We start from the raw sequence: 18,047 nt of genomic DNA on the forward strand, positions 1-18,047 counted from the left end.
GGTGAAACCCCATCCCTACAAAATACAAAAAAATTAGCTGGGCGTGGTGGCACGTGCCTGTAGTCCCAGCTACTTGGGAGGTTGAGGTAGGAGAATCAACTGAGCCTGGGGAGATTGAGGCTGCAGTGAGCAGTGATCATGCCACTGCACTCCAGCCTGGGTGACAGAGCAAGACCCTGTCTCAACAAAAAATTAAGAATTCTGGAGATGGATGGTGGTGATGGTTGCACGACAGTGTGAGTATACTTAATACCACTGACCTGTACAATTCAAATAGCGAAGATGGTAAATTTTCTGTTTTGTATATTTTACCAGAATCTAACAAACAAAAAAGCAGAACAACTCAAGGCCTGAGCCACAGAGGTTTCTTACAAATGTGTGTTTTATTTGCATTCTAACCCAAGCACAGATCCCACATACAGACTTCTTATCTGCACAATGGTACAGTAACAAGTGCAAAATATGCTTTATTTCAGGTACAAAAACATGGCAGTAGGACAACTTCGAGCTCGACGCCCACCTCCCCAGGACCTCTCACACCCACCTGACCCATCCAAGGGCCACGCCACCCTGACAGATACTCCCACCACCTTTAGAGAAGAGTCACCCAATCTGGAGAAAGGTGCTGAGGTTACATCTTTAGAAAGAAATCACTTTAAATACACGAACATTAGAAAACACAGTAACTGTGCTTCCACCCAGCATGCGGAGGCTGCAGGGAGGCACCCCAAACAGTCCCCTTCTCTTCTGTGATTAACCAAGCAAGCCCCACAAAGCTTTCCCCAGCAGAACACACCCGGCCCGGCAATGAGGCCTCAGGGCAGAGCCAGCACTGTGACAAAAGAACTCATCCCACCTCTCTGGACAGCATGAGGTCTGCAAGTGGGATCCGGACTGGACACCAGGAAGCTCAGCCTGGCTCAGGCCATCAGTAGCTGTGGGACCCTGGCTCCCATCTAACCTCCCTGTTGACTTCCTGAAAACTCGGCTAGCGGGGGCCTCCCCATTGCTTTAGGGAGGATCAAGTGAGAAGCTGAGCAAATGCACAGAACACAAAGCCTGGCCCATTCGCCCCAGCTGCTACCACTGCTGTTACTCATGGAGAAAGGGAGCACAGTGTCTGCTGTCTGCCCCTGGAGTGATGACACCAGCAGTGCACAGAGGCTGGACAAGCCACAGGGCGCTGGATGGCCACAGCTGGACCTCAGACCCATCCTGTGGAACTCCTTCCATTTGAGGCTGTCCATCCTCCAATGGCAGACGCAGAATTCTCAGGCCCGGGATACCCTTATGGAGGACCAGGGGCTGCCCCTCCAAACCACCAAGCTGAGGCCACTGTGAGCAGTCCCCTTTGTAGCAGGAAGAGCAGCTGGACACATGGGAAGAGGTTTGTAGGCTCCAGAGAAACCAAGAGGTCCTCAATCCCCAAGGCACTAGGTGGAGGTGAGATCAGGCTGCCCCTCCCAGGACAAGAGTGTGCGCCGGCCAGGAGGCCACTGCCGCCCACCACCGCTCAAAGGCCTTCCCCACGCATCAACCCTGAGGGGCCTGGCCAGGGGATGCAGGCCAAAGGCCTGATGGGTCTCCAGGAACAGGAAGCAGGCAGCAAGAAGGAAAGCAAAGGGTTCTGCATTCCCACCACGAGGCAGGGCGGACTCTGCAGGAGCCAGCTGGAGCACCAGAACCTTCCAAGGAGGGCTCGCCAGCCACACAGAACACAAGATGCGTGACAGGCAGGGTTAACGCAGACACTGCCCATCTGAGTGCTTCCCCTGCTTCCAAGCTCAAACCAAGTCGTTTTGTTCTTTTTAAAAAGCCCTTACTGTCTGAGACTTTATTTAAATCATCCAACAGGGATGGAGGTAATGGAGGTCTGGCTCAGTAGTCAGCAAACTTTTTCTGTAACGGGCTAGATAGTAAATATTTTGGGCTTTCAGATCCAAGAGGCAAAATCAATATTATGTTGGCATAAGAGCAAACACATTTCCACAAATTTTTAAGTTGATAAAATCCAAAATATAATAATTGAGTACATATTTTGGTAAATACATGTCTACTAATAAGAATTTTTTTTCTGATGGGGGAGAAAACAATTGGGTTCAAAGATAACATTCCCTATCATAAATCGGTGGCATAAACAGGCAGTGGGCTGGGTGGGCCCATCGTGTGCTGGCTGACAAGGGCAGTCACACACCGCTAAGTGCTGACACAGGATGAGGGATGCGGAGCTGATGATATGATATTGTTCTCTTTGATGAAGACCTGAAAACTTCCCCTGACCCTGCTGCCCACCTCAGGGCCCCTCAGGACGAAGGGCATGAGGACAGGTTCCCACTCTGGCCCTTTGCAGGGGGACATGCTTTGGTTGCCCCATCGCAGGGCTGGCCAGCTGGGGTCCAAGCAGTGACCGCCCTTCCCCAACTCATCTCATCAGCTGCCCTGCACAGAGCAGAAAACCCATGCCTCAGAGCTACTTCCTAGGGACAGTGCCTGTCAAAGGCCCTAAAATGGCAGAGCCAGGGATGGCAGGTGCAGCCCTGGCCACTAGCACAGCAGTTGCCCTCAGCTCTGTTAGCTGTGACCCATAGATTGGGGGAGGGAGGAAAGCCAGGAGGAGCTTTTGCAGAAAGGTCTGGAAGCTAAGTGGGGGTTTCAGGAGCTCTCAGGGTGCCCCTGGGCAGGTCCCAGGAAGGAGGCCTGGGGTGCCTGACCAGCACCTCACTGGCCCTCAAGCCCTGTCCTTAAGGGGCAATGGGAAGGAGGCGGCAATCAGAAGAAGGTACAAGCATTTCCTACTTGCAACGCTGGACTGGTAAGATGACACAGAGCATGTAACCCGAGGGGAAGTGCCTGTGTGAAGCCAGTCGTGTGGAAGATCCACACTAGAAGCCTTGCCCTGCTCTTGGGGGCCTCACCCAGTGCCACTTACACTCTCTAGAAGAGCTAAGGCCGCCAGCTTCATCCACTCTCCAGGAGGTCACACAAGATCAAAAGAGAACCATCAAGCTACAGGGGGAGCCTGTTTTCCCCAAATGCCAAGGGAAGAGCAGCCATCTCCACACCTCGCCAAGCTAAGGCTGCTTCTGGCTGTGCTCATGGCAAATTTAGGAGTGAGGGAAGGGACCCAGGTACACACGTAAACATGCACATGTGCACCAATGACACAGACTGTGCCTGCACTGTGTCTGGTCCCTGGCTGGCAAGGAATATCTAGGGGCCCCTATAAGTTTGCGGAGGGAGTAGTCAGCCCAGTTAGGAGCTAGGGCTGATTCCCAAAGACAAGACGGAGACAATCTGACTCATGTCAAGAAGCAGGCCGCCTTGCACTGCAGGAGCACTGGTGGCACTGTACAATCAGGATGGGCACACATAAAGGTCTCCTGTCTGTTGTGCAATTTTCAAAGTTTTTTTTTTTTTCCAAAAAGACAGAGATGAGTCTCACTACGTTGCCCAGGCTGGTCTCGAACTCTTGGCATCAAGCGATTCTCCCACCTTGGCCTCCCAAAATGCTAGGATTAGAGGCATGAGCCACCATGTCCAGCTTTTTGTATGATTTTGATGGGAGGGAAAAATAGGAAAGCCCTGGTGCCCCTCAGATTCATTTCATGGCAGGTTGGTGCCATCTGCAGAGATCGCCAACCCTGTATTTGTAAGAGGAGGAGATGGAGATCCAGAGAGGCAAAGAGACTCATACTGAGCGAGGGTCTGGGATCTAGGACCTTCCCTGTCCCTCCTCCTACATCCCAGGCAATGCCAACATCTAATCTCCCACCCCCACCCAATCATCCACTGTTTTCCCACCCCCTCTGAGCACCTAGGGGCTTTCTCCCTCTGCTCCACTGACAACAGCCTAACAGGCCTTTCCGTTTATTTCATCGACTTGTTAATGATTTTCAGATCTTCAGTTACTCAGGCCAGCCCCTAAAGCAATGCTGGACTTGGAAACTTGTGACCCTGGCTGGCTCGAGTCCGCTGCTGGTAAAGCCCTCTCTAAGTTAATAGCTTTGTGTAAGGAGCTCTGGGCTGCCTGCGCAAGAGGTCACTAGGGCAACACTTGACCTTTGCTTAGGACCCCAAGCCAAAGCCTCGACCTCCCCACACCATCCTGTCCTTTCCACAGGCATACCATGCCCCTCCTCCAGCAAACCTATTATTCCTCCATTCAACAGCCTCTGTCCCTTTATCAGGAAGAGACAACCTGGTAAAGAGGAAAGGGTTTATCTCAACCTTGCAAACAGATACCCCACAAAAACCATGATGACCTAAGAGTAAGGAACTCAGCTTTGGGCTTCCAGTTTGAGATGGGGGCCTGAGCACAGGTGTCTGTCTTATTTCTCTCTGGGGTTCACTATAAAAAGAAGCTGCAGTTCAGAAGCCATAGGATGGTGGGAGTGCCCTGGGAAGACCTGTCCTGCTCAAAAGGTCAGGACCTCTGGACTCACAGGAAAGACCCTGGACAGCTGTGGGTAAGGGCTACGGCTTTTCCGTATGTCAATCAAATGAAAAATAAAACCTGGAGCTTTAGCTCATCTGATGCCTGTGAAAGGGATGAGCTGCTACATTAGGCAGCTGAGACACTTTGGTACCAAATTACCATGTGTGCTTTTTTGGGTATGCATTATTTTCTCTTCTTTCATAAGCTATAAGCTGTAACTATAACCACGAGAAGGTAAGAACAGCAGATCCCAGGGGCATGCCAGAAAAATGGGAGACTCTACTAATAGCACACTTCACAGACTTTTATTACATCTTCTTTTGGAACTAAGAAGTAAAATATTAGCCTCCCACACTGTTGAGAATTAAAATTGAGCCCACCATCATTTGGCCTTGGTAGTGACATCACTTGGGTACAGTGATGACAGCCTGAGGGGCTGGACCTCAGAAAACCAAAGGTCTAGTCCTGGTCCTTCCGCTGTGTGACCCTGTATGACCCTGAGCACACTATTCCACTTAGGTGATTCAGTTTCCTCATGACTCATAACAGGAAATCATTGGTCTTGACCTTCCTCTAAGGACTAGTGTGTGGAGCTAGAACATGCACCAAGAAAGACTGGGAAACATTAGAGAGAGATAGGACTCGGTACTGTTGACTCAGGTAAAGAGGGAGACAGCAAGAACAGAGTAGAAAGGCAGCGTAAAACTGGTGGAACCAAACACAGACTAAGTGAAAAAAAAAAAAAAAAAGGTAAGCTTCCCACTACCACCACCATGTCCCACGAAAGAAGATCCAGTAAGAAGCAGAAGTCTTTAGCAAGGGTGCCAAGACAATTCCGTGGAGAAAGGATATTCTTCTCAATAATCAGCAGTGGGACAAGTGGAGATCCACAAGCAAAAGAATGAAGCTGGTCCCGTACTTCACATCATATATAAAAATATACTCGAAATGGATCAAAGACCATTGTGAGAACTAGAGCTATACAAGTTCTTAGAAGAAAACACAGTCATTAATTTTTTGACCTGGGATTAGGCAATGGTTTTCTAGATATGGCACCAAAAGCACAAGTGACAATAGAAAAAAAATAGGTATCTTAGAAATCATCAAAATTAAAAAGTTTTGTGCCTCAAAGGACACCATCAAGAAAGTGAAAACAATCCACTTTGTTTTCACCAAAGTGAAACGTTTTTAACAATCATATACCTGATAAAAGACCAGCGTCTAGAATATACAAATATCTCACAAAATTCAGTAATAAAAAGAAGGCCCATCCCTGGTAGTCTAGTGGTTAGGAAAATAGAAAACTTAAAAAAAAGAAAAAAAGACAACTCAATTAAAAATAGGCAAAGGATATGGATAGACCTTTCTCCAAAGAAGAAATATGCATGGCCCATAAGCATAGGAAAAGACATTCTACATCAATAGCCATCAGGGAAATGCAGATCTAAACCACAACAACATAGCACTTCATAGTCATTAGGATGCTAAAAGCAAAAAGACAGATAATAGCAAGTGTTGGTGAGGATGTAGAGAAATTGAAACCTGGATACATTGCAGGTGGGAATGCAAAATGGTACAGCTGCTGTAGAAAACAGTCTGCTAGTTTCTCAAAAAGTTAAACACGGAGTTACTGTAAGACCTAGCAATTCCGCTCCTATGTATAAGAAATGAAAACATATGTCGACATAAAATCTTGTAGAAATATGTTCATAGTAGCATCATTCAGAGTAGCCAAAAAGTAAAAACATACAAATGTCCATCAACTGATGAATCGATAAACAAATGTGGTCTATCTATACAATGAAGTATTCCAGCAATACAAAGGAATGAAGTACTGATACATGCTCAACTTGGACGGTCCTAGAAAACATTCAGTGGAAGAAGCCAATCCCAAAAGAGATATCACATGATTCCAGATATATGAAATGTCCAGAGTAGGTCAATCTTACATAGAAAGTAGACTCATGGCTGCCTTGGACTGCAGGAGTTGGGAAAGTAGGGGAGTGACAGACAAAGGGTACGGGGTTTCTACTGGGGGTGATGAAAATGTACCAACATTGGTTGTAATTCTGTGAATTGATTGTGGTTCTGTGAATTTACTAAAAACAACAGAATTGGACACTAGCAATGGGTAAACTGTATGGTATGTGAATGATATCTCAATAAAGCTGTTAGTTAACCCACTCCCCGCTTCTCCTCTAAAGAAGGAAGAGGAATCAGGAGCCTGTCCTCACTCTATTCTGTAGGAATGCCATGGCTATTATCCAACAGAATGACTAACAGAACACCTTTTATTCTGAAATGTCCTGGTTCATATGATAAATTTATATGACTACCCTATCACTATGTGCTACCATGCAGGTGACTTTGCTCCTCTGAGCGTTGGCTTCCTCATATATAAAACAAGTTCTACCCATAGGTAGACCCTGTTTTATTCTGGTAATCCTTCAGTCTAGCACTTCATTCCACAGAAGCTCCATTTAGAAGCTATGACATCCCATTCAGGTGGTCAGAAGGTTCCCATGAACCTCAATTAACAAAGAGCTGAAGCCCTGGGCCAGCAGAGACCACTGGATCCCAGGAACCAGAGGCAAGGCCAAGACAAATTTCTGAGTCTACTGCAGTTACTGACACTCAAATTTCCCCAGAGTTAGGCCATTAAGAAAGACGAACCCATTCTGACGCAGGCAAAAAGACCCTAAACATAGACCCTACAAACAAACAAAGATAAACGTTTAAGTGAGGGGCACCCAGAGAAAATACAATGTTCCTGTGGCAAGTTTAGCAGCGGTTCACCAAGGTCTTCTCTAACTTTCTATACGTCCATCCAAGAGGGCCTGGTATTGTGGTGGTCAAGGTCATCTGATGACACGATGGGATGCTCATTCCTAATCCTCCTTACCCATGATTGCCAGGAAATAAAACAGTCTTTTTCTATTACCACCCCCCGACCGCCCCACAAAGGGCCTCAGAACTAATGTCTGTGAGAAAGGTGGTGCACACACACTGTGGCATCTACCACGCCAAGGCACCAGTGCAGAGACAGGAGCACATCTTTGGGTTCCGCAGCAGCAAATCCTTAGAAACAACGTAGAGAAGAAAGAGGTAGAAGGCACAGAATAGCCCCACTCCCATCAATTCAGCCAAGAACAGGAAAGGCGGATGTTGACCAGGGTCACGGAGAAGGGAAGCAAACCTGAAACAGGAGAATGAGGGCGAACTGCTCCCATCGAGTCAGCAGTGCTGGCCATGCAGCCAACTCCCAGAGGAGGAGGTAAAGGTACCAGCTTCCAGGGTGAAGCAGAGCTTTCTCTGGAGGCAGGAGAGTGGTCAGAAGGGACCAATACAGGTGGCACCAAGATACCCAATCAGCTTCCAACTAAGGGACGAGGGGTTTCAGAGCAGACGTCTCCACTGTTTGCCCTTTTAGAATGTCAGGGTTGGACCAACAGAAAAGAACAAGGAACCATTCAAAATCTGGAGGCCAAGAGGAAGGGAGAAAGGAGCCACTGGCTTTCTGTACACCGTACTTGGTGTCCACAGGCTTCTGCTGGTTGGTGCTCTGTAGCTTTCACAGACTGGGCAGGGTCCCTCCTGGCCTCAGCTTGCCTGGTGAGGCCACAGCTTACAGTGAGGCAGTTTCTACATCCATGGGGATCCACAGGGCTGGGAGCTGGAGGCAGGTACAAGGCCCACTGCTGCTCAGAGTCCGCATTTCAGGATGATGTGGTAGCCATCATTGCTCTCGGCTGCAAGAGAGAAACAGCGTATTTCACAGGAAGAAAGGTGCAGCGCCATAGTACTGGGGAGTCCCAAAAGGCATGCTGTTAGGGTATTAGCAAAGACCACCAAAACAGGGCTGCACACAGCAAAGCGTGCTGGCAGAAGCGGGGATCTCACAAGCCCTCCATCTGCCTCGTTTAGTGTCTTTTTGACAATAGGTCTTTCTACCATAGCCCTAGGCCCAAGGATGAAAACCTATGTTCCAAGGAGGATTTGGACAACTGTGGTTCTCAGGGATATTACGGCCCCCGGAACCCTAAAGACACTCAGTGGCTAGATCCACGGGACAAGGTGGGAAGTGGCCTCCTCATGGTCCAGGGTCTATGAGTTGGTCAGAGGGCTTTTGTTCTGACATATCCTACACCCCAGCCCTTAGGAAGGCCACAACAGGTCTTTCTCTACCTTTTATGAATAAATACATGTTCCCGGCCCACAAGCTCTTTCTCGGCAGAACACAGGCACACCGTCAGGTGGGCCCCCTCGCCCCCCCATCCCGACCCACGCTGCCTGCAGACTCAGTGGCTGTATTCTAGGCTTGATCTTCCTAGAGGACTCCAGGAAACCCACAACGCATCTTGCTTCTACAGTTCATGGAGAACAAGTTGCCTGGCCCAGGATTTCCCTTTCAGAAGTGACCCTGGGGGCCAATCTCACTTGTTCTGCCATTTCTAGGGCTAGCTTTCACAGAGAGTTTGTGCTTTCTTTTTCTCAAAGGCTTTTCCCAGGTCAGCACTCTCTGGAAGGGCCCATCCTGCAGGAAGGCCCCACCCTCCACCTGCCCCGACAACTACCCCAGGGATGCAGCCCACACGCTTCAATTAAACAAGAAAGGGGGAAGAAACAGGGGGAGGGGGAGGCTTCACCTTTAATTGTGCTGAGGACAAAACAGGATTCATCTTGGAAATTCTGCACCATCTGAAAGACAAAAGAGAGAACATGTTCCTTCAACCATGAGTTCATCCTTTGGAAAGCCTCGGGGGCAGAGCCCAGCCATGCACAGCTGCAGAAACACCGCTGCCACGGTGCCTACACACGCAGGAACACGGTAAACGCCACTGCCACGGTGCCTACACACGCAGGAACGCTGCAAACACCCCTGCCACGGTGCCTACACACGCAGGAATGCGGTAAACACCACTGCCACGGTGCCTACACATGCAGGAACACAGTAAACACCAGTGCCACGGTGCCTACACACGCAGGAACACAGCAAACACCCCTGCCACAGTGCCTACACACGCAGGAACACAGTAAACACCACTGCCACGGTGCCTACGAACACAGCAGGAACATGGTTCTGCTACAACATTCACTGAAAAATGAGGACACAGAATCAAAGTGTGACATGATTCCAATTTCAGTAACAGAAAGCTGAACATAACCCCAACCATCTAGTATGAATATGAAGGATGGAAAGAGGCCCAAACGGGAATCAGGATGTTACCATTCAATACTGGACCACTGATTTGTGTTTGTTTGCACTGTTTTTGCTTTTTCCTAGTGACTGATTCTTCCAGTCTCTGTAACGGACACTTTATAGGAATGTGTATGTGACTGACAGCAACAGATAAAAACAACTAAATAAAATGTTTTTAAAAATAGAAATCTTGGTACTTAGTAGGACCTACACATCAGCATCCTCCAAAGACAAAATATAAAGGAGGTTCCACTACCTATGTCTATAAATGTGGCAGGAAACTAACGACTCTGCTCAGGAGCCTCCTCTCTGGAGTTGTAATTTTGATGAACTACCCAGTGACCTTGCACAAGCCAACCTTTTTAACTTCCTGTCTCCATGGCCCTATCTGTAAAATGGCGCTGATTTAGTGATAAAAATATAACCAGAATGCAGACTACTGATGGGGAGGTAAATCTTTCTAACACTGTTCATGGGACCTGCATTTCCAACAAGGAAGTTTCCTACATTCTCCTACAAGTCACGAGCCCTGGACAAACTCCTACATCACAAAGACAGGCACGAGGCTGGTGAGCGCAGCACCGTCTGCAGTAACACCAAACTCCTACCAGCCCTGTCAATCAACAGCAGAAGCATGAACCAGCTGTGATGAAATCACGCTCCTTGGCAGTACTAACGAGCTCCAGCTATATACTACAACACGCGTGACCTTCCAAACAAAATGTGAAGCGAAAGAAGTCACAGAAGAATACACTATGATTTCACTCACAGACAGTTTTTAAATAGCAAAATGACACAATATATTGAGGAGGAACAAGGGAATGCTTAATAGAAAATTCATACTAGCCAGTTGGCTGTTACGAAATCAGTCCACAAAGGGACTTCTAACACAACATTCTGGTAACCTGAGTGCAGGTATATGGGTACTTCAATGGTTCTTTAACTGTACAAGTAAGTTTTATAAATTCTTTCCATATTTATACTGCATTTCACAATTTACATTTAAAGAATTTTTAAAATATATAAACAGGCCGGACGCGGTGGCTCACACCTGTAATCCCAGGACTTCGGGAGGCTGAGGTGGGTGGATCACCTGAGGTCAGGAGTTCCAGACCAACCTGGCCAACATGGTGAAACCCCATCTCTACTAAAAGTACAAAATTAGCCGGGCATGGTGGCAGGTGCCTGTAATCCCAGCTACTCTGGAGGCTAAGGCAGGAGAATCGCTTGAACGCAGGAGGCGGAGGTTGCACTGAGCTGAGATCACATCACTGCACTTCAGCCTGGGCGACAGGGCGAGACTGTCTCCAAAAAAACAAAAATAAAACATATAAACATACACACAACACACACACTAGCTAACACAATGGCAGAACCCTTTTTCAAACTGAAAAAATGCCATCCACATTTTATGGCCTGCTCTGGATTACTGCCTCAAATCTTGCAAATCCATCCACCTGTCGCCCCCTGTCCCTCCCACAGGGCCTAATGATGCGTGAAGTACATTTATTCTATTCTGCTGGCCTGCTCCATCTAGGACTCTTGGCAGCCCAGCCACTTGGGCATGCAAAGCCCTACGCAGAGCTCACATGGGCTTAATCAGTAACTCTCTTGTTTAATGAAGTGCCCTTGCACCCCAGGGGCCGGCTCCGCGGCTGGCCAGGCTGCCTCCAGCACTCTGGGCAATTAAGAACCAAAGGTTTCCAATAGATTCGGTGTTAAGAGGCAAGGAGACTTTCGGGAATGAGAATCGCCTACTTAGGTGAGGTGGCATTTCGGTTCCGCTCTCTGCTTCACTTGCTTCACTGCCTACTCTGGAGCACACAGGACAAGCGGAGGAAGGCACTGCCTTCAGGACCCGTGAAATCGCAAGCGTTCCCCACATTTTTGGCTTTTGTCTTCACAAAAGGAAATTCATTTTGAAATGCAAAGTGACAAGCCTTTGGTGACACTACAGCTGTCCACTCCTCACAGCATGTCCACCTTCCTGGCTAAAGTCAGCTCTCAGGTTAGGAACCTCAGGCTTCATTTTCCTCCTCTGTAAAATAGGAGTTAAAGAAAAAAAATAGCTAGGCCAAGCACAGTGGCTCACGCCTGTAATCCCAGCACCTTGGGAGGCCAAGGCAGGTGAATTGCTTGAGCCCAGGAGTTTAAGACCAGCCAGGGCAACATGGCGAAATGTTGTCTCTACAAAAAAAAAAAAAAATTAGCCAGGCACGGTGGCACATGCCTGTGGTCCCAGCTACTCAGAAGGCTGAGGCAGGAGGATCACCTGAGCCCAGGAAGTCGAGGCTTCAATAAGTTTAGCTGTGACTGGGCCACTGCACTCCAGCCTGGGTTACAGAGTGAAACCGTGTCTCAAAAAAAAAAAAAAAAAAAAGCTGGATTAGATTTGAATGTAAGAATGTAATAATATACAAGTAATTCTTACCTGTTGAACTGGTGACAAAAATAGCAAGTTGCAGATAAATGTACGGCTGCATGTTTGCCTCATGTTTTAATTTATTTTTTATTTTTTTGAGATGGAGTCTTGCTCTGTTGCCCAGGCTGGAGTGCAGTGGCACAATCTCAGCTCACTGAAACCTCTGCCTCCAGGGTTCAAGTGATGATCCTGGCTCAGCCTCCCGAGTAGCTGGGATTACAGGTGCCCACCACACCCGGCTAATTTTTGTGTTTTCAGTAGAGACAGGGTTTCATCATGTTGGCCAGGTGGGTCTCGAACTCCTGACCTCAGGTGATCCGCCTGCCTCGGCCTCCCAAAGTGCTGGGATTACAGATGTGAGCCACCGTGCCCAGCCTGCATGTTTTAAAAACCCACACCTACATACACTAGGGCACACACAGAAACTAGAGCACAAAAAAATTGCCTTTCAGAATCACATCGAACCTAATGGAAACTCTTCCAGGAGAAAAGAATGGGGCAGGTAAGGGTTTTTCACATTTGCCTTCTGCTGTTCTATGTTGCTTAACTTCTTATACTAATTACAAACTACTTTTTAATGTAAAAGACAGGGAAGTCCACCTTGCTGGCCTCCAGGACTGAGAGGAAGTGCTCATGAACATTCAAGAGCTCTGGCAGTTGTAATGACAAGGGGCAAGAGGATTGTTACTAGTAATACCAATCTGTGAAATATACAAACCCTGAAAAGCCTGACATTTTTACACATCCCCAAATCTAAAAAGATCTCTCCACCACTCACTCCCCCAAATAACAAGTGCCCCGCAGAATCACGGTCAATGACACCACCCACCACTTGTTTAGTGTCTCCTGGCACCTGCCACTGTTCTCCCACCTTATCTGTACTCCAGCCTGTGTGACAGGTATATGCGTCCCTGTTTTGCAGATGTGGAAACTGTGGCACAGACAGGTTCAGTAAATTTCCCCAAAGTCATTCAGCAACTAGGAGGTAGCTTCGGGTGGGGACATCAGTCTAATTCCAAAGCCTGTATTTTCTCTACTTTTCCCAGCCACTGTTTCTATACTCAGTGTCACCAGGTCAGGAACACTCTTGGCAGCATCACCAGCAAAGGCAAGGACCAGGGATGGGAAGAAACAAATCGGAGTCTTAATCCACAAATGCTGGCCTTGTGTCACTCCTGTGCTGGTACAGGGTCAGGCGGGGCTCTATAACCCACTATACAGACGCCTTCAGAGTTCCCAGCAGTGCTCAGGGTCTGCTGGGGGCTGAACTGCGGGCATACGACCTCATCCCGCTCCCACCAGGACAGTCCTGTGTTTTTTGTTAGTTTTGTTTTGTTTTTGAGACAGAGTTTTGCTCTTGTTGCTCAGGCTGGAGTGCAATGGCGTGATCTCAGCTCACCACAACCTCCGCCTGCCAGATTCAAGCGATCTCCCGCCTCAGCCTCCCGAGTAGCTGGGATTACAGGCGTGTACCACCACGCCCAGCTAATTTTGTATTTTTAGTACAGACGGGGTTTCTCCATGTTGGTCAGGCTGGTCTCGAACTCCCGACCTCAGGTGATCCGCCCACCTCGGCCTCCCAAAGTGCTGGGATTACAGGCGTGAGCCACCGTGCCCAGCCACAGCTCTATGTTTAAAGGCTTCACTTCAGCTGGTGCGGTGGCTCACGCCTGTAATCCCAGCACTTTGGGGGGCCAAGGTGGGTGGACTACTTGAGCCCAGGAGTTTGAGACCAGTCTGGGAAACATGGCAAAACCCTGTCTCTACAAAAAATTAGGCTGGCGTGGTGGTGAGTGCCTGTAGTCCCAGCTGCTCAGGAGCCTGAGGTGGGAGGACGGCCTGAGCCTGGGGAGGTGGAGGTTGCAGTAAGCTCAGATCACATCAGCCTGAGTGACAGAGCAAGACCTTGTCTCACAACAACAACAACAACAAAAGGCTGGGCGCAGTGGCTCACACCTGTAATCTCAGCACTTTGGGAGGCTGAGGCAGGAAGATCGCTTGAGCCCAAGAGTTCAAGACCAGCCTGGGCAATGCAGCAAGACCCGTCTCAATTTTCTTTTCAGTACAATTTTTTTTTTTTTTTTTTTTGAGACAGAGTCTCACTCTGTCGCCAGGCTGGAGTGCAGTGGCGTGATCTCGGTTCACTACAAGCTCCACCTCCTGGGTTCATGCCATTCTCCTGCCTCAGTCTCCCGAGTAGCTGGGACTACAGGCGCCCACCACCACACCCGGCTATTTTTTTGTTTTTAGTAGAGACGGGGTTTCACCGTGTTAGCCAGGATAGTCTCGATCTCCGGACCTCGTGATCCACCCGCCTCGGCCTCCCAAAGTGCTGGGATTGTATACAGGAGGGAGCCACTGCGCCCGACCCTAATACAAAAATTATAAATAAAGGTTTCATTTCAGCAGGGGCTAGGTACCTTGCAGGCTCAGAGCTTGGCCCTGCAGCTCCAGTCCCTGGGTTCCCACTATAGCTCCACCCCTTACCCACTATGCAACCTGGGGCAATTACTCAGCCTCTGTGCCTCAGTCCCCCATCTGTGAAATAGGATAATAACAGCACCCACATCATATAGAGGCAGGCAGGATTAAATGAGTCACTATGCATACACTTAAAACAAGTATACACTCCTGTTAGTAGGTGGAAGGGGTCCAGGATAGAACAAACTTAAAAGCCTCTGTTCTACAACATGCAAAGAATGCCTAACCCTGTCGCAAGCATATTCAACACTCCCTTCCTAGCCATGAGTGGGGTCAGATGCCTGGAGACCACAATACCTGAGCCCTCTGCCAGTAGCTGTGTGTGCTCTGCACTGCCCTGTGCCACCCGGAAAGGCTGTGGCACCTTCACCACTTGGCAGAGGCCTCTGCTCTCCTCTCCCACAAGCCACAGCCTCGCCATCACCAGCCCCTGAGTCCATGTCACCTCTCCCTGGGGCCTGTCGCCCACCCTGGGGGAACGCCCCTCTCGTGACCTCCACAGCCCTGACTATAAGCACCTTGGGCTAGAGTGGAGTCTGTCCTCCTGGCTCCCACAGGGCACCCAGCCCAGGAGGCGTAAGGAGTGCCTACTCCACATGGCAGCCATCCAGACCCAGAAGGGGCCTCCGCACTCTTCACTGCAGCCCTGGACAGCCCCAGCTGCAGGTGGCATGCAGATGAACCTGTCTGTCACTCCCAAACCCAAGTGTGTTTCCGGGGCAGGGGTTCTGACGCTCCTCCCGTGGCCCAGAGCCCGTCACTGGGGCAGGCCGGGCAGCAGCCCTCACCTCATTGCTCACCACCACATGGATGCCCGTGGGCCCCTGCCGGTAGACTCGGTGGATGTGCTGGGGGGAGATGCTGTACAGGTTGGCAATCTTCTCAATCAGCTCCAAGGTGGTCAGCTCTTCCAGGAAGATGGCGTGGTACACTGGGGAAAGGAAGAACAAGTGCTGCTTTCCAAGTGGCCATTCCGTCAGCATGAGCCTGCCTGTACCCTCCCACCTGTCCTGAGAAAGCAGTAAGTCCTTTGTCAAAATGCCATGCCCAGGGCGGCGGGGCAGGACCACACTGCCACTCTTTTTGTTTTGTTTTGCAATGGAGTCTTGCTCCATCACCCAAGCTTGAGTGCAGTGGTGTGATCTCGGCTCACTGCAACCTCCACCTCCTAGGTTCAGGTGATTCTCCTACCTCAGCCTCCCAAGTAGCTGGGATTACAGGTGCGCACCACCACACCTGGCTAATTTTTGTATTTTTAGTAGAAATGGGGTTTCACCATTTTGGCCAGACTGGTCTCAAACTCCTGACCTCAGGTGATCCGCTCACCTCAGCCTCCCAAAGTGCTGAGATTATAGGCATGAGACACCACACCCAGTCAGGCTGCCACTTTTGATTCCTCTCGGTCTCTCTTGGGGTGCTTATGTGAAATGCAGAGATCTCTAGACCCATCCCCAGCCCAGTGACACCCAGCTGGGCTAAAGGGAGTATCAGGCAATTCTGATATCAGCCAGATGTGAAACCACATCAGAAGGAAGGAACAAATTCTGTCCTTTTCAGCTCCTTTGCTGTCTAAAGTGTTCTTGGATAGCTGGAGGGCAATGAGTGAAAGTCTTTTCCCTCCCTGCAACACAGACCATACTCAGCCTCAATACAGTAACCCTAAGGAGAGAAGGGGGCACCAGGAAGGCACCATGGTGTCAGCAAGTGGGAAGAAAACAGTGACACTGACACAGACATAGCCCACACCAACCAGGCAGGAGCAAATGTCACCAGCAACCCAAGGTGGGTTACTCAACTTCAAGGGACCTCAAGTTCCTCAAAAGCAAATGCAATTGGATTCAATTCAAGAGTCCCAAGCCTTTTCCTCACCTGAGAAACCCTTGGTTCAATAAGCCAATAATCCTCATCAGAGGCCCAATATTTTAAAAGCACACACAGGTGGGCGTGGTGGCTCATGCCTACAATCCCAGCACTCTGGGTGGCCAAGGCAGAGGGATCTCTGGAGCCCAAGAGTTCAAGACCAGCCTGGGCAACAGAATGAGACTCCATCTCTACAAAAACATATAAGAATTAGCCAGGTGTGGGGGTGTGCACTTTTCTTTTTTCTTTTTCTTTTCCTGAGACAGAGTCTCACTTTGTCACCCAGGCTGGAGTGCAGTGGCGTGATCTCAGCTCACTGCGACCTGTGCCTCCCAGGTTCAAGTGATTCTCCTGCCTCAGCTGAGATTACAGGCGCGACCATGCATGGCTAATTTTTGTATTTTTTTTTTTTTTTTGTAGAGATGGGGTTTCACCATGTTGGCCAGGCTGGTCTCAAACTCTTGACCTCAAGTGATCCGCCCGCCTCGGTCTCCCAAAGTGCTGGGATTACAGGCATGAGCCACTGAGCCTGGCCTACTTTTTCAATACTTAGAGATCGGGTCTTGGTATGTTGCCCAGGCTGGCCTTGAACTCCTGGGCACAAGCAATCCTCCCATCTCCCCAGGTGCTGGAATTATAGGTGTGAACCACCACACCCAGCCATAATTTTGCTCCTAAAACAAACCAAGCTGCCAGCAAAAAGAAGTAGCAGGATCCCAGGCTGACGCCTTTCACCATGGCCACTGGGAGAGCTCGATGGGAGCAGAAAGGCAGACGGCCATGCCTCTGAGGTCCTGGAGACAGCCTCCTCTCATCAGGAGCTGCATGGGGAGCAGTTTGAGGAAACAAAAAGCTCCAGGGTGGGCATTCCTGGCTCCAATCCCGACTGCCACTCACTGGAAGCAAGACCTGGGACATTCCCAACACCTTCCCAAGCCTCGGGGTGTGCACTGAGGCAGCACCCACACTGCGGGGCCACCATGAGGTCAGACCACGCACCATACAAGGAGCATGCACTGGACTGCCCTTTCCATGTGTGGGCATGTGGGAGCCCAGGACTGTCCTGCATATTCACTGGAAATGAACAGAGGCCAGACTGCGGGCTTGAAAGGCAGGCTGTGGGACCCGATGCGTGGGTCCCAGCTCTGCTCCCCACAACTCACCACATAGGTTGCTGTCTCCACTGCCCTCCCGCTTCTGCTGCAGGGGCACTCGATTCTGCTCCAACTCCTGACAGACATAAATGGTCATCTTTGGCCTCACATTCCTGGCAGGAGAAAATAAAATAAATACTAGGTGTGGTGGACCAGGCGCAGTTGTTTCAGAATATTCCAGGATGGAAACAATAGTGGGCAGAACTCCGGGAGGAAGGAAGACAGCGGTGGTGACGCGGAGTGCCTGTCATGGGGTGGCGAATGACCCTCCCAGGCCCCACAGCCTGCCAAGGGGCGCTCTGCCCCAGACCACGAAGCTCAACATACAAGACGTTTTCAGGCAACAATTAGAGCAAGCGCTGTCTGTGGCTTGCTGTGCACCAGGTATTGTTCTCGGAACATGCGTAACTCATTTCATCCTCACACAACTTGCGAGGGAGCTAGGACCACGGCTGTCATTCCACAGCACCTAAGAGGCAGATCTGGGACTCAAAC

General features: G+C 49.5%; 1 protein-coding gene across 1 annotated transcript in view; it reads right to left on the minus strand.

Annotated features, from left to right (window-relative positions):
* Window positions 1–364: 364 nt before the first annotated feature.
* TFCP2L1 (transcription factor CP2 like 1) overlaps window positions 365–18,047 on the minus strand; it is a 73,883-nt gene continuing 56,200 nt past the window's right edge. Inside the window, exons 12-15 of the mRNA XM_017891981.1 lie at window positions 17,562–17,665; window positions 15,327–15,469; window positions 9,082–9,133; window positions 365–8,184 (exon numbers count right to left, since the gene is read on the minus strand). Of these exons, the coding sequence (XP_017747470.1) occupies window positions 8,138–8,184; window positions 9,082–9,133; window positions 15,327–15,469; window positions 17,562–17,665 (346 nt within the window). The 3' untranslated portion in view covers window positions 365–8,137. The remainder of the gene's footprint in view (window positions 8,185–9,081; window positions 9,134–15,326; window positions 15,470–17,561; window positions 17,666–18,047) is intronic.

Source organism: Rhinopithecus bieti, unplaced genomic scaffold (assembly GCF_001698545.2).
Source record: "Rhinopithecus bieti isolate Rb0 unplaced genomic scaffold, ASM169854v2 scaffold_19969, whole genome shotgun sequence".
Lineage (NCBI taxonomy): Eukaryota > Metazoa > Chordata > Mammalia > Primates > Cercopithecidae > Rhinopithecus > Rhinopithecus bieti.